The sequence below is a fragment of the Leuciscus leuciscus genome (assembly GCF_965113295.1).
Source record: "Leuciscus leuciscus genome assembly, chromosome: 20".
Lineage (NCBI taxonomy): Eukaryota > Metazoa > Chordata > Actinopteri > Cypriniformes > Leuciscidae > Leuciscus > Leuciscus leuciscus.
Window position 1 is genome coordinate 22343712 of NC_138744.1, and position 14818 is coordinate 22358529.

General features: G+C 36.3%; 1 protein-coding gene across 7 annotated transcripts in view; it reads left to right on the plus strand.

The window, feature by feature from the left end:
• The window catches only part of myh14 (myosin, heavy chain 14, non-muscle), a 43983-nt gene extending 36929 nt beyond the window's left edge, over positions 1-7054 (plus strand). For 6 of the 7 annotated variants that reach the window (XM_082150229.1, XM_082150233.1, XM_082150231.1 and 3 more), the window contains 3 exons: positions 266-438; positions 1487-1513; positions 2549-7054. In XM_082150229.1, the coding sequence (XP_082006355.1) occupies positions 266-438; positions 1487-1513; positions 2549-2738 (390 nt within the window). In that variant the 3' untranslated portion in view covers positions 2739-7054. The remainder of the gene's footprint in view (positions 1-265; positions 439-1486; positions 1514-2548) is intronic. The other variant, XM_082150230.1, reaches the window with a different exon arrangement.
• Positions 7055-14818: the final 7764 nt, after the last annotated feature.

Here is a 14818-nt window from a genome sequence, read left to right on the forward strand (position 1 = left end):
GAAAGAGACAAAGGTAAAATAGTGTGTACTCGTAGCTCGAGGGAATGAATCCAACAAAGCACCGCTAATCATTGATTCAGTCTGGGTTTTTTATTTTCTTTTAAATGCCATATTACATAACATATGTAGCTTCTGTTACCTAACCAGCCTTTGTTAACCTACACAAACTCATATCAGGATTTGCAGGATTCGCTTCAGGGTTGTGGGTCGTTCAGTACAACTGCAATTCTACAATGATAAAATCTCTCTCTCTTTCTCTTTGTAGTTGGATAAGTCTATGGGGCGTCTCCGTCAGCTGAAGAGGCAGTTAGAAGAGGTGGAGGAAGAGAACTCTCGCTCCAACGCTCAGCGCAGGAAACTACAGCGAGAGATGGAGGAAATGAGCGATGGCATGCAGAGCATGAACCGCGAGCTCAACACTCTACGATCCCAACTCAGGTAAAGATTATGATGGTTTGTTGTGAAGTTTGCCATTTTGTGTGTAAAATTCAAAGAGAGTAAAATGAAAAAGCAACAAGCAAGTTGGTAACACTTTAGTTTAGGGTCCAATTCTCACTATTAACTAGTTGCTTATTAGCATGCATATTACTAGGATATTGTCTGTTTATTAGTACTTATAAAGCACATATTAATGCCTTATTCTGCTGACCATACTGCATACTAACTATTAATAAGCAGTAATTAGGAGTTTAAGGCAAAAATCATAGTTAATAATTAGTTAATAGTGAAATTTGGACCCTAAACTATTGTGTGACCATATTTTATTTATTTATTTAACCAACAAAAAAAAACGTATTTTTGTATGGCTCAGATTGGGTAGAAATAACTCCTTAAAGGGTTAGTTCACCCAAAAATGTAAACTCTGTCATCATTTACTCACCCTTATGTCGTTACAAATCCATAAGACTTTTTCAGAACACAAATGAAGATATTTTTAATGATCTGTCCCTCCATTGAAAGTCTATTCACCCAAAACTCTGATGCTTCAAAACGTTCATAAAGAGATTGTAAAACTAATCCATATGAATTGAGCGGTTTAATCCAAGTCTTCAGAAGAGACACAACCGATTTATATGATGAACAAACTTAATGTATGCTTTCATTCACATATAAACATTCATCAACGAACATGTATAAAGCACTAACATTTTAGTAAACTAGCTTGTGGGTTTGAAACGACACAAGAGTGAGTAATTGGGTGAACTAACACTTTAAGGTTACAACATGCATATATCCACCTTTTACAGTTTATATCAAATATCTTCTCATGACTACATCACACAGTTTAGTGTTCTGTGTGAATGGAAAAATTGCTTGTTGCTGGAAACTTGTCACAATGCCTCTGGTCAGGACAGTGAAAGTTTCAGTCTTTTAGGTGTTAATACATATCCATTTTTTGTTGTACTGTGTGTGCATGTTTCATTGACTCATCTAATGTGTCTTGTGTCCATCCATATTTGTGTGTTTGTCTCCTACACCAACTCAGCGTCACAGAACGGCAGAAGTCGGAACAGTAGGTTTTCATACTAAAGTGTCAGACTGTGTGTTTTGTGTTCCTCTCTGAGCATTTCCTGTCTCCTCTTGATTCTGGTGGTATGTGCCCTGTTGAGATTAGAGACAGTCCTTTATAACTGATTTATTCTGAAGCGTATCAAGATGGTGTAGTATACATTGGATTGTGGGTCACTTCCTGTTTATAAATGGTGATGAATCAGATTCTCTCTGTTCCACTAATCATTTCAGTTTCCTCTTTTTTCCCCTCTTTCTTTCTTCCAGTTCATAAACAGTGACCCCAAAAAGTATTTGAATACTTAAGTCAGAATTCAAAATGTATGAACTGTTTTTTAATTAGGCGACAAAATACCAAAACAATGCTTTTTGTTTTGAGTTATTGTTTTGTTTTGAGTTTTTGTTTTGTTTTTGTTTTGAGTTTTTGTTTTGTTTTGAGTTTTTGTTTTGTTTTGAGGTTTTGTTTTGTTTTGAGTTTTTGTTTTGTTTTGAGGTTTGTTTTTAGAACAAAACATTTAAAGCAAAACGTTTGACAAAAAAGTGAAAATAACTATTCTAAATGAACTCTTTTCCCGCCAGCGTTTTTTTTTTTTTTTTTGTTACCAGCCACCACCAGCATTTTTGATAATTTTCACAACAATTTCATAGCCCCCAGAATATCTGAACATACATTCATTCTTTTTTATCAACACTTGAATGTGGGTTGAAGTTTCATAAAAAAGCGAAAAAAATTACAAAAAGCTGAGAAAATCACGTTTTTTTTTCAAAGACTACAACGCGCATAAGCAATGTTTTTATCGCTTGTTTCTGCTCCTTTTTTTCTGTGTTTTGATCCGGAGATTCTGTACTCTTTATAGCAGAATTAACTGCTATACTGCAAAAATGGCTAGAAAAGGTTATCAATTTTTGCAATATGTAGTGCGTGTGACACAGTAAGTGTTTAAAGATAGCCAAATATGTTTCGGGGACACTGTCTATGTATTTCGCGTTTTGTGTATGAATTGCATGTGATTATTCTCTGTTTCTGTCTCTGTCTCAGGCGAGCTCCGCTCCCTATCTCCATGCGTGCTGGCCGGAGGGCTCTGGTGGATGACCTTTCTCAGGAGAACTCTGATTCTGAGGATCCAGGTGCTTCACCCACCCCGTCCAGCGGCCCGCCGGGTACCCCCACACCCTCAGACAACGCCCTGGGACCCCCTCCCCCCTACAGCCTTACAGACGCTGAATAAGAAGGGGGGTGTGTGTGAAAGATAAACAGTTTTACTGGTTTAACTGGCATAGCTTTTGCAGTCGTACACATAACAGAACATCCATGCAGTCACACATAAACTTGAAAGTAGTTAATGTGATTTATTGATTTTAAATGAACAGATGAATTAGCATGCAAGATGGAGAAAGCCGGATGCAGTATTCTTATAGTACTGTTTAAACCAACCAAGCAGTGAGTAATGACTGCAGTTTTAAAGGTGGGGAGAAAAATAAACGTCATTTCCCAACATTTCTTGAGAAATACAAGTACTGTATATTGGCGCAGTATATCGGGCTTGATGTGGCAAAATTATGATGGCCACCTCAAACTCTTTTAATCAATCAAAAGCCATGTGTTTAGGAGAAATTTGCATGTTAATGGCAATCAAAGGCCATTTGGTATTGCACAGATGATCCACCATCAGGCTAAAATGCATCGTCTGTAGTCGCACAAGCCATCAAACCCTCAAAGCCCTGAGAAACTTCCTCTCGCTCACTCCTAAAATAATGTCATGTTTGAAGAAATTGAGGACTGAACAGGTACAAGGATATCTCTTTGGTATTTTAGAATATCTGTGTTTTAAATTTTAGACGTGATAGCTCTACTTCAGATAAATAGACAACTTTGCTTTTTGTTAAACATGATTTGGCAAAAGATGATGATTATGGAAGCCCATTTCCACCCCAGAGTAAAAGAAAAAAAAGGGTTTTGCTACTATAAATGTCACAGTTGCGACTTTGATTCTCACAATTGCGACTTTATTTCTCAAAATTGTGGCTTTACATTTCACAGTTGCAAGTTTGTTCCTTGCATTTGCGACTTTATAAATCACAATGTGACCTTACAGTATATCTCAAAATGTGACTTTATATATTGTAATTGCTTTCTCAATATTGTGACTTTACATCTCGCAATTGCAAGTTTTTTGCTAATTGTGACTTTATATCTCACAGTTGCAAGTTTGTTTCTCACAGTTGTGACTTTACAACTCACTTTACATGTCAAAATGTGACTTTATATCTTGTAATTGTGACTTTATATCTCAGTGTGACTACATCTTGCAATTTTCTTTCTCAATATCGTGACTTTATGTCTCGCAGTTGTGAGTTTGTTTCTACTAATTGTGACTTTATAACTCACAATGCAGCGCAATATCTCGTAATTGCGACTTTGTATCTCAAAGTGTGAATATTTCTTATTTTAACTCTTTCCCCGCCAGTGTTTTTTATTTAAGTTGGCAGCCAACGCAAGCATTTTTGATAATTTTCACAAAACTTTCATGTCCCCCAGAGTATTTTGTTGAATGAGTATCTGAACATAATACAATATATCAAAAGAAAGGACAGAGCCTCTGCTATTTTATTCTAGCTTCATGCATTCTATTATATCAATACTTGAATGTGGGTAAGTTTCATAAAAAACGTTTTGAACAAAAAGCTGAGAAAATCCTTTTTCTTCTTTTCAAAGACTACAACGCTTTGCTTTTATCGCTTGTTTCTGCTCCTTTTACGCCTGTGTTTTGAATCCGGAGATTCTGTCCTCTTTCAGAGGATGCGTAATATCACCTCCTAACATATAACAGTGTAAACACGGAAAGCCGGAAAATTCTGTCAATGGAGGGGAAAGAGTTCAACTTTGTCGCACAGTTACTTTTTTTATTTTTTACTCTGAGGTAACAAGGAGCTTCCATAGATGACAATTTATGTGCACAAAGCTATGATTGTATTAAACTGACAGAAAAGTGAGAAAGATAATAATGCTGTTCTATTAAATGAATACGCTACAAAATTGAGCCATCCATGATAGCTTTTATATCTTAGCCATAACCTGACCATAAGAAAAGAATGGGGATACAGAAAATAAAAAAAATACATGAAGGGACTTCTAACAAACAAAAAAAAGCAGCCAAAGTTGATAGATTTCACTTCCATATAGATTTAGCAGTAAAAGTTATTAGATATTTGAAATATACACACTCTGATCTCATTCAAACTTTAGTTATCAGTTCAACTCCCTGTTAAGTTCAGGGTATCTGTGCTGCAGATCGTTCCCTCTTAGAAACTGTGTGTAGATAGTTAGGTCGCTCTAAAGGGATGCTTTTGTGGGTAGTGACATAGATAGGTAGTTAGGATTTCTTAATTTATGTCTTAAAACATCGGCTCCAGTTTCAGACTACTGACTCGTTGTAATTTTTATTAATTAAGAGAATTCCAGTATGCAGTTTATTTATTTTGTTTTGTATTTTTTTCCGCTGCACATAGACATGACATGGTTGTTGTATAGTTTGCAATTTAAGTGAAAACAAGGCAAAATGAAAGATCTTTTGAGGGTATGGTTGGGTTTACACTATTTTATCAGTCAGTAACACTGGAGAGAATAAAAAAATAAAAAACATTTTCACCATATAATCTGCATTGGGCCTAAAAGAATTTAACATACCAAACACAAACACATGCGTTTGAGACCATTTTGACAAGAGTGAGAAGTCTGTTATAAGGATTTCTGAGAGTTATGGAATGAACCTGGAAGACATGAACATATGACATCTTGCCTGTTTTTCCCAGGGGTCAAAGGCTGCTAGTTGCTCCTTAATTATATCATTATATCAATGTAACTTTTTTTTATTTGATCAAAAGGACATATTGTATTTTGTTTGATTGTTTGATCTTTTTTGAATGTGGTAAGTATTTATGGATCAAAGTGTTTATGTTGAACACAATCTGAGGCATATGGATGACAAAAGGGACATTATTCTAGCTGTATGCATGTCAACAGTGCCTGTAGTATCTGCAGAATATACTATTCTAATTCCATTGAAAATCAGTGAAATAATAAGAACGAGGTCTGGAATTTGATAAATAAATTGCAATATTAGGTCTCGCTGAACAATAATCTGACTCAGACATCCTTCTCACAGGTGCTTTTTTCATACAGGCAGCGATGTGATACATTTTAGAATACTATTGCTTATTGGTTGCTTTCATTTAATTGATGAATCCTTTGGCATGTCAAATGAAAGTTTTCTTAACCTTCACTGTATTTATGTCTCTAATATTTTCATAATTAGATATTGTATGGTGATGAGCAAATTCAAAAAAGAATTGTTGTTTTAACTTAAAGTAAGTGTTTGTTCTGCCTTAAGTTAAGTTAAGTTTAGTCAACTCAAATATCCAAGTTGTGACAAGTTGACTAAACTTAAAATTTTAAGGCAGCACAAAAACGTACTTTTTGAGTTGAAACAATATTTTTTTTTACAGTATTGATACACAGGCTTACACTTGCTAGTTTTTCAAGTGATTCAATTTAGCAGTATTAAACTGTGAATAATAATTGTTTGTCACCAATAAGTATTAGAACATATTTAAGATCTGTTCAGCCTGTGAAATTACATGGTTCTTTGATTCCCTGATGCACTGATGGGTTTATTACACTGTTATTACCACAGTTATGACTACTTGCCACTGTATCTGTCCTATGAATCGGAAAGCAGGGTTTTCATATCAGATCATCAGATTACACTGTATGTAAAATGTCTGTAATAGATCACATTCTGATACTTTATTTGTTTTATTTGCCCCAATAATGTTTAAATGTTCAATTTTAGTGTATTTTTAATTGCCGATCTCTAGAATCAAGCTGGAATTGTATGCAGTTGTAAAATGTTGACTAAAAGGGAGGAAACCATGCTGTTAAAGACAAAATGATAGAATCACACACGCAAGCCAAAAGACTCAAGCCTTGTACAACAGATTGTTTTTATTCTATACTTATTTGTCCATGTTAAAACGCATTCGTAAATTATATCTGCCTATAATGTCTCTGACTGTTTGCCTTTCAAGCAACTCAACATTGCTGCTAAAATGTGTTTTGTCACTGACAAATGTACAAAGTCATTTTGATCGATTTGTGCATTTATCAGATAGATTTGCAAAGCTGCAAACTCAAAAATTCAATTAGGAGAGCATTTGAATAAATAAAAAAAACAGTCGTATTTCTCAAGTCCTATATTCTAGTTTAATAAATGAGTCTTGGTATCCTCAACTCGTGCTTTATATAATGCAGCTTTAATCCAGTGTGAGATGAGTGGAAAATAGCAGAGAATATGTATGAAAAGGTATTAACACTCCAGGGAAGATACGTGTGTGTATCGGAGGTGTTTCTGAAAAGGACTGTGTGCTTTTTTGCATCTGTGGAACTTGAATTTTTAACCATGTAATTTATTTGATCTTTTGCTTTATTTTGCTATAATGATAAAATGAGACCGGCGTGAATTTTAATATACCATTGGTTTTGAAATCAGTGTGGTTTATTTTCACACAAACACGCTATCAACGATTCACCATCAGCACAGTAAATGTGGAGGACCACTTAAAAATACAATGAAAAAATCAATGATCAGTTTATTAACCAAAATTAGATTATAAATGGATAAAGCATAGGTGAATTTGACTAAATTAAACTGTATAATTGTTTTGCAGTATGCTAAGTTTAAAATTATTTTTTAACAATAAAATTAACCAATAAATCACCTTTCAAATTGATAAATAAATAGATATTTAATTTTTTTATTTTACATGTAAAGACATGGTTAATTATAACAATAAAATTATAAATTAATAAATCACTTCAAATAAATAATTAACATTTAGACAATAGTGCCCTTTATTTATGCATTATTTTTCACATATTTTACATTATTACAGCACCTCTGTCCCCAGTCTGGCTCGAACACGCCGATTTCGATGAAGCCCCTCCTTCCGAAATATGTACTGTGATTGGTTAGCTGGCCCAGTGTGTTGTGATTTGCAGTGCTTAGCGTCTGTTCGGAAAATGTCCTGCCCCTCCATAACTGCGAGTTCTTCTCTAGTGTAAATATTGAGGATGGCGTCAATTTCAAACCAATTCGAGCCCAATTCAGACCCTGACAATGTTAATGAACAAGAAACATACACAGACTTTGCAAGCACGGATTTCACAGGACGTTTCAGAGTGGTGTGTTTTTTTATTTTTTTATTATCTCATACATTATAAATACAATGTTATACACCATTTAATCGTGATATTTTTTGGAAAACTAAGGTAATACAAACAGTAATCGATCAGAAAACCATGGTTAATTTTCCGAAGGAGCGGTGAACCGTCTTACAAAAGCGAGAGTTTACAAAAGCAACAGAAAACAAGCTGTTCTCCATAAAATGTGCAGCGTTTAAGTTTTAACCACTCTTAAGTTCGTCAGCCTTAGGAAGGTCAAACAAATGAGTTTTGGAAATGTAAAAACAGCGTCTCTTTGACATAGCGACAACACTATCTTCTCTAAACCAGGCCTCACACATATTTTTGCGTAATTCGTGGGCGTGGATTATTTAAAGCTACACTGTGTAATTTTTTTTTGTTGATTCTTAGCAAAAAACACTTAGTTCTTTCAAAAATATATGTGCTCATTAATGTATATTTTCTTCTTTCAAGTAATAAAGTATTCTCGTAAGTTTATAATCTGCCGGTCGCCATGTTGCCCCTCCATCTTGAAACTACATTAGCCAAAGAGGGACATACCTGTAAATTCAAGCTTCGCCTTTCGCGCTTTACACTCAGTGACACAGAGACGAATGCGAGGGGGAGATTACTCGCGACTGCCGGCAGATTTGAAAGATTGCTGATGGAGGATCACGCCTATTTTCGAGGACATGTAGCAGAGTCGCCAAGGAAGCGAAAGAGAGAATTAAAAAGTCAATACTGGAGTAACTTTTCCCAGATGGAAAGAGCTCATGAGGAGCAAAGATTTTAAAACGGACACCAAAGTTGCCTGCTTTCTTCTCGACAGGTAATTCAGCCTATTTGTGTAAATTCGAAGTTTTATAGTTGCTTGTCTAACCATAGCATGGTTGTGCATAACGTCAGAACGACCTCTAGTATAACTTGCGTTACTTTTCCTCACGTCAATGGTGAAAAAGTATTGTTTACCTTGTAACATAAATCTGTGCTGCGACGGATCACAGGTGATAGTTTTAAAGGCGCAATTGGACGAAGTCGAACTGGAAGCCATGTTAATCTTGGAATAATACGGCCACAGTAGGAGTTAAAACTCCCTCGAAATTGAAAGGAACAGAAACTAATATTCACTGGGTAGTCATATACAATTTCACCGCTAGATGGGGGAAAATATCACACAGTGTAGCTTTAAATGAGTAACATTATGGGCCCTATCTTGCACCCAGCGCAATTGACTTTGTACAGCGACGCATGTATCATTCCTATTTTGCACCCGAGCACAGCGGACTTTTCCCTCCACAGACGCACGTCGGTTAACTAAGAAATACACTTGCGCTCCCGGGGGCGGTTCAGCGCAAAGAGGAGGCGTGTTCCGGCGCAAACGTTCCCTCATGCTATTTTGCACGTTTAGAAAACAATTCCGCCACTAACCGGAAAAATCTAGTTTAAAGTCAGTGGCGCATTGCGCATGTTATTCATATGCTATTTTAAGGGTGCATGCTTGGCCATAATCAATGTAGCGTGTGCACAACGCGCATACACTTTGATTCTCTCATCTACACAGAAGCAGCAGTTTTCATTTTTGAAAATCATACATTATTACGATAGATAGATAGATAGATAGATAGATAGATAGATAGATAGATAGATAGATAGATAGATAGATAGATAGATAGATAGATAGATAGATAGATAGATAGATAGATAGTTTATTATAAAAGCATACATCTAGCTTACATATTTACCCAAATTATCATACGCCTGTTTAACCGAAGTTAATTTGGGTGTGTTTCTCCATCCCCAATGTCACTTCTCTGTGTTTTACGGCCCTGACGAGAACGTCGGTCTCCTCGGCTGTGAACCGCTGCTGGCGCGCGTCTGGCAAATCCGCCGTTATAATAGGAATCCGCTATAGAATAAGCGCGTCTGCTCTTAAAGGGAATGTGAGATGACGCTCTGATTGGTTTATTTCACATTACGCCCAAACCACACCTATGAATAATGAAGCTACTTCAGACCAACCCATTTTAGATTTGCGTCGGGCGCAAGAGTCATTTATCCCGCCGGTATAATAGCAACAGCACCCAAGACCCGCCCACAAAGTTACTTGCGTTTCGCGCTTGATACTTGCGTTTCAGATCGTTAAAATAGGGCCCTATGACTTCATAAGATCCGGAAAAATCACATTGTAGTCCAAACGAGCCGTTTGTTTTAGTCCTTAAAAAGGGTATTCTGTTAAATATAGAGTGGACTTTGAGCTTTGTAACCTTGCAGATCTTTTTTATGCTCAAACAGCAACATGGAAAAGCATAATAAAACCCCTTAATAGGACAGTTTAATTCATGTTCATAATGTAAATGTATAACAATAAATGTACTTAACACTTTTTAAAATACATTTAAAGAGTGGCACTCCTAGTCCTATATATAAAATGTTACAATACTTATACAGCCTTTATTACAGAAAAATAGTTCACTAATTGAGAAATTCATTTCACAACATGGACAAGAACATTTCACAGAAATGATCATAAAATCATGAATGCAATAAAGGTGCGGACAAAATATCAATAGCGTTTGTATCATTACATCTCTGAGTCACATTCAAACCAAGCAGATATCTGTTGTTCATTGCCCAACCAGTCATGTGACCAACTTAAACATAAGCGAAGTCTGCTTGGGGAACTTTTTCATCCTCACACGAATCTCCCAATCGCACAGGTTCCTATTGAATTGAAAATTTGTAATTTTCAACTTAATAACTTAATAATCAAACAATACAATAAAATTCATATACACATTTCATAACTACATTACTGTCCAGTGACGGACCTGTAGTTTCCAAATGTATTCACCTCGTCTTCTGCAACAATATTACTGAACAACCAATCATCATCTAGAGGCGGAGTGGGAATTGGAGTGGGGTGGATCTTATGTAATGCAGCAGGGAAAGATCTTGCCACGCCCTCAAAGTTGTGACTATTCTGATTGCCTCTGAATTTGGAGTAAAAACACGACTCTCCTTTATGATAGCAAAAGCCTTCAAGGCAACACATTATAGGGCACAGGAGACCTGATCCAGTCTGGTTGAGATTCTCAACCTGTACAATATTTCTGATATCAGTGTCTTGCATCATAAGATACTGATCCGTTTCTGGACTTGAATAGTTCTTGTGTGAGCTTTTTAGAGGCTGTTGTTCCCAGATGTCATGGTCAATCCGTTTGGATTGAGAGTCCAGCTGATTCTCAAGCGCCGGGAACATGTGGTGGCTTGAAACAATACCATCCAAGGCAGACAAATCTGTATCTGAGTAACCATCCTCCTTTCCATTCGACCTCATGCAAGGCTCAACTCTACCGAAATGGCCCTCTAGGATGTTATTGTGGTTCATGGAATAGTTTGTTTGATTGTGATGGAAACTACGTCTATGTGGCTCTTGATTGCAGAGAACATCCAATTCAAATTCTTGACCGTTTTGGCTCAAATTGCTGGTTCCAACGCCAAAACCTGTTAGGTTCTCTACGTATGAATCCAGAGAGCTTGGAAATGTGCTGGTTTCCAGTAAATCCTCTTCACTGTGAACCATCCACTCAGCCATTTTACATTTAGGATCAATGTTTTGGATCAGAAGATCTTCATGATTATCATAACAATCCAGTAATTCAAGGTCATCCATTATATCCATTTGAAGACTATCAACGATTGTGCGATCTTGCGTTTGAACGCTGTGCTCAGCATCAATGAGCATCTGAACCTCCAAATCGCATGAATCCAAAGACAAAAGTGAAATCACAGGGGAAGTGGGGGACAGGTCTGACACTTCAACACCTGTGGGGAACGACTTCATGTCAGAGTGTTTGGTGAGACATGGTTTTGAATACGTTCTTGTTCTTTCAATGCTTCCCAACCAGGAGGACACACTCTCCTCGAAGCTTTCTAAATCGGTAGATGGCGGTTGCCTTTCGAAGCTGTTGCCTTCAATTGTGTGTCCAGGGTTGTTTTTTATTGCAGCATTACAGTTTTTTTCAGTTCTCAGATTTGTGCCGGTACTGTTGAAGGACTTGCACTGTGAGAAACTTTTATCAGCCACATTGGTCTCCATAAGACTGTCCAATGTCCAGAGGTCACAGACATCTTCTTGTTGTTCAGGAAGACCTTCTGTTTTTTCAGCATTTATAAAAGTTTCAATAGCTGTAGAAAACAGAACATGGAGTCATCAAACTGGTTCCAGACCAGAACAAACCAGTTCTGAAAATAAAAAGTAAGCTCTTTTACCTTTTTTTGAGGGTTTAGGTTGAGGGTTGAGCGTTGAGGGTTCTTTTGCAATGTGAGACAGACTGGGTGTTAGATGATCTGGGGGGGTTTCAGTCGAAAATAAAGCAGAAGCCAGCTTATGGTTCGCTGCCTCTATTTCTGCAAATTTCCTGTGTAGAGGCAAATGGAATATTAGTTTTAATCATTTAATATATTTATTTATAATTATATAATTATTATATAAAATATTATTTAATATATAGGCTATATAATTGTTGGGGTCAGTAAGATTTTCTTTCTTTTTGTTGAAAGAAATCAACACTTCGACACTGGTCTAGAACGACCCTGAATCGACACTGAAGACTGCAATGATGACTGCTAAAATTTAGCTTTGCCATCCATCATAAGAAAAAATACAATATTTTAAATATTTAAAAATAGAAAACAGGTAGTCAAATTATTACTGTTTTACTGGTATTTTTTATCAAACAAATGCAGACTTTGTGAACATATGTACAATGACCTAAAATCGATGGAAATTTCTTGATGGAAATAACACCACAACGTTTATTGAAGTGCATACACCATTGAGAGGTGCATACATTTTTGGTCAAGATCTTGTATTGACAATGCAAGAGTCCAGCACTCTGTAAATTCTCCTCCAGCACATCCCAAAGACTCTCAATGAATTTGAGGTCTGGACTCAGAGGTGCCGATTCATGTATGAAAATAATTCTTCATTCTCCCTCTCAACCATTCTTTCACAGTTTGAGCCTGATGAATCTTGACATTGTCATTCTGGAATATAGCCATGTCTTCCTACATACTACATCAATTTGGTTTAGAAGAACGGTTTCCAAACATATAACATGCTAGAAACTCTCAAGCTTATACATAGGCTATATACTGTATATAACATACCTCTGTATCATGTTGTGTAGAAACCTACGATGATTGACTTGTCGTTTTGATGGCTTGTTTTTACGTGGTTTTTGCAAAGTCCTCATCATGTGACCAGCTGCTGAGGTCACGAAAGTAAAAAGATCCCGACCCCATGGCACTCCATGCTCCGGCCCTGGCTCAAAGGTCAAAATACTGGATGGACGCATAGCTTCGGGGAGAAAATTAGGAGAAAATATGTGGGGCATTAAAAACATTTTATAATAATACAAATCAGATTCAGTAGTTGTCTGCTAAATTGCCAATGAATGTTGATAGCTTAGGCTCAGAATGTTAACATTTTGTAAAACTAAAGGAGCAGAACCATAACATTCAGTATAACATCAAATTAAGATTTAGATCTCTAAAAGCCTGATAATCAATCTTTCTATATGAAAGCACCACCTACCTTCTGTTACTCAGTAAGAGTCCACTTTGAAATGCGAAGTAGGGAACCAGAAGGCTTTGCACAGGTGATCCAGTCCTGCACCCTGACTGACCGAGATACAGAGAGAGAGTGAATGAATGACCGAGGGGAGGGTGGCATTGATTCGGCGATGATGCCACGGTGAACGATTCTTTGTCTGCTTAGATAAAGGGTGGCAAGACCGCGCCATTAAAGAGGACAGAGAAGTGCAGCAGAATGAAAAGAAAAGCAATTACCAAGAAGTCAACTGGTTCATGCCGTGCGGTCTCCTTAAGCATTGTCAAAAACAGTGCTTGTTAAGTGTTAGCAAACGCAGCGCACCGGTTAAGCGCTTAACGGGCCTTTAATTGATCTCTTTAATCTCAGATCCTCATTAACACATTCTCCTGTCTGAGAGCTCTACTGGTTGCCACACACAAATTGCCTTCACATTTCAGCCCTCAGACAAAATGTTGTTTTTACATATCTATGTTCAACATAATGGAACGTGGTCCAGAGGACAGGGAATATGACATGATTCAAAGCATGAACATATTCAATTGAACTATGAATGCTTAATAAATGACTTAAAAGAAAATAAGATAGTCTACCATCTATATCCACATTAGAGCATTGTATTTGAAATGAATTCATAAAGGGATAGTTCACTCAAAAATTTAAATAAAGAGAGAATTGTCATGTGCTCTTGGATATTTTTAATAGACAAATTTAACTAGCGACAGTGTGAAAAGTGTGTTTCGGAAGAATTTCTACATTTAATTTAAATATCTCTATTTAGCTTTCATTTATTTGTATTTAATTATTATTTATTTATTACTTATTTTATTTCTCATTTTTATTAAAAAAATTTTCAAGTTCAAGTTTTTCATCTAATATTTATATTCTATTTTATTTCTGTCTTATTTCATATAACGAATGCAGTTTGTGATATTTTTAGCGTCAGTTAACAACACTGAACCAGATGTCAACTTGCCAATGGCATCTTGCTTGAATTTTTGTGAGATTCGTTGGTTATATGAATTATTGGTCCATTATCATTCAGCACTATGGTAACATAAGCAGCGGGGTGTGTACAGGAGACTCTTCACTATATTTAGTGCGACTTCTCACATGTCACTGCAGCTTATGTTCTCTGTTGGTTTTGAAGAACCTCTGCTTTCAGCCTGGTGTTAGAATGTTCTTCTCTCAAGTTTAACATCGGTGAGCTTCATATACTTCACGTTGTATCTGATTTCTGCATTTCATTATGTATGATTATAATGTGTTTTACTATAAAGTATAATGATGTTTTATATACTGATTTTTTTTATTTTTTTTATCCCTTTTAGAATACGTTCCCTCAAATGTTCCCTGGTTCTCACCACGTGTTCTTTTCTCACATTCTGGCATTGATAAACCTTATCATAAACACTCATTCTTGCTACTTTGAACTTTGTACTTCAAAACAAACT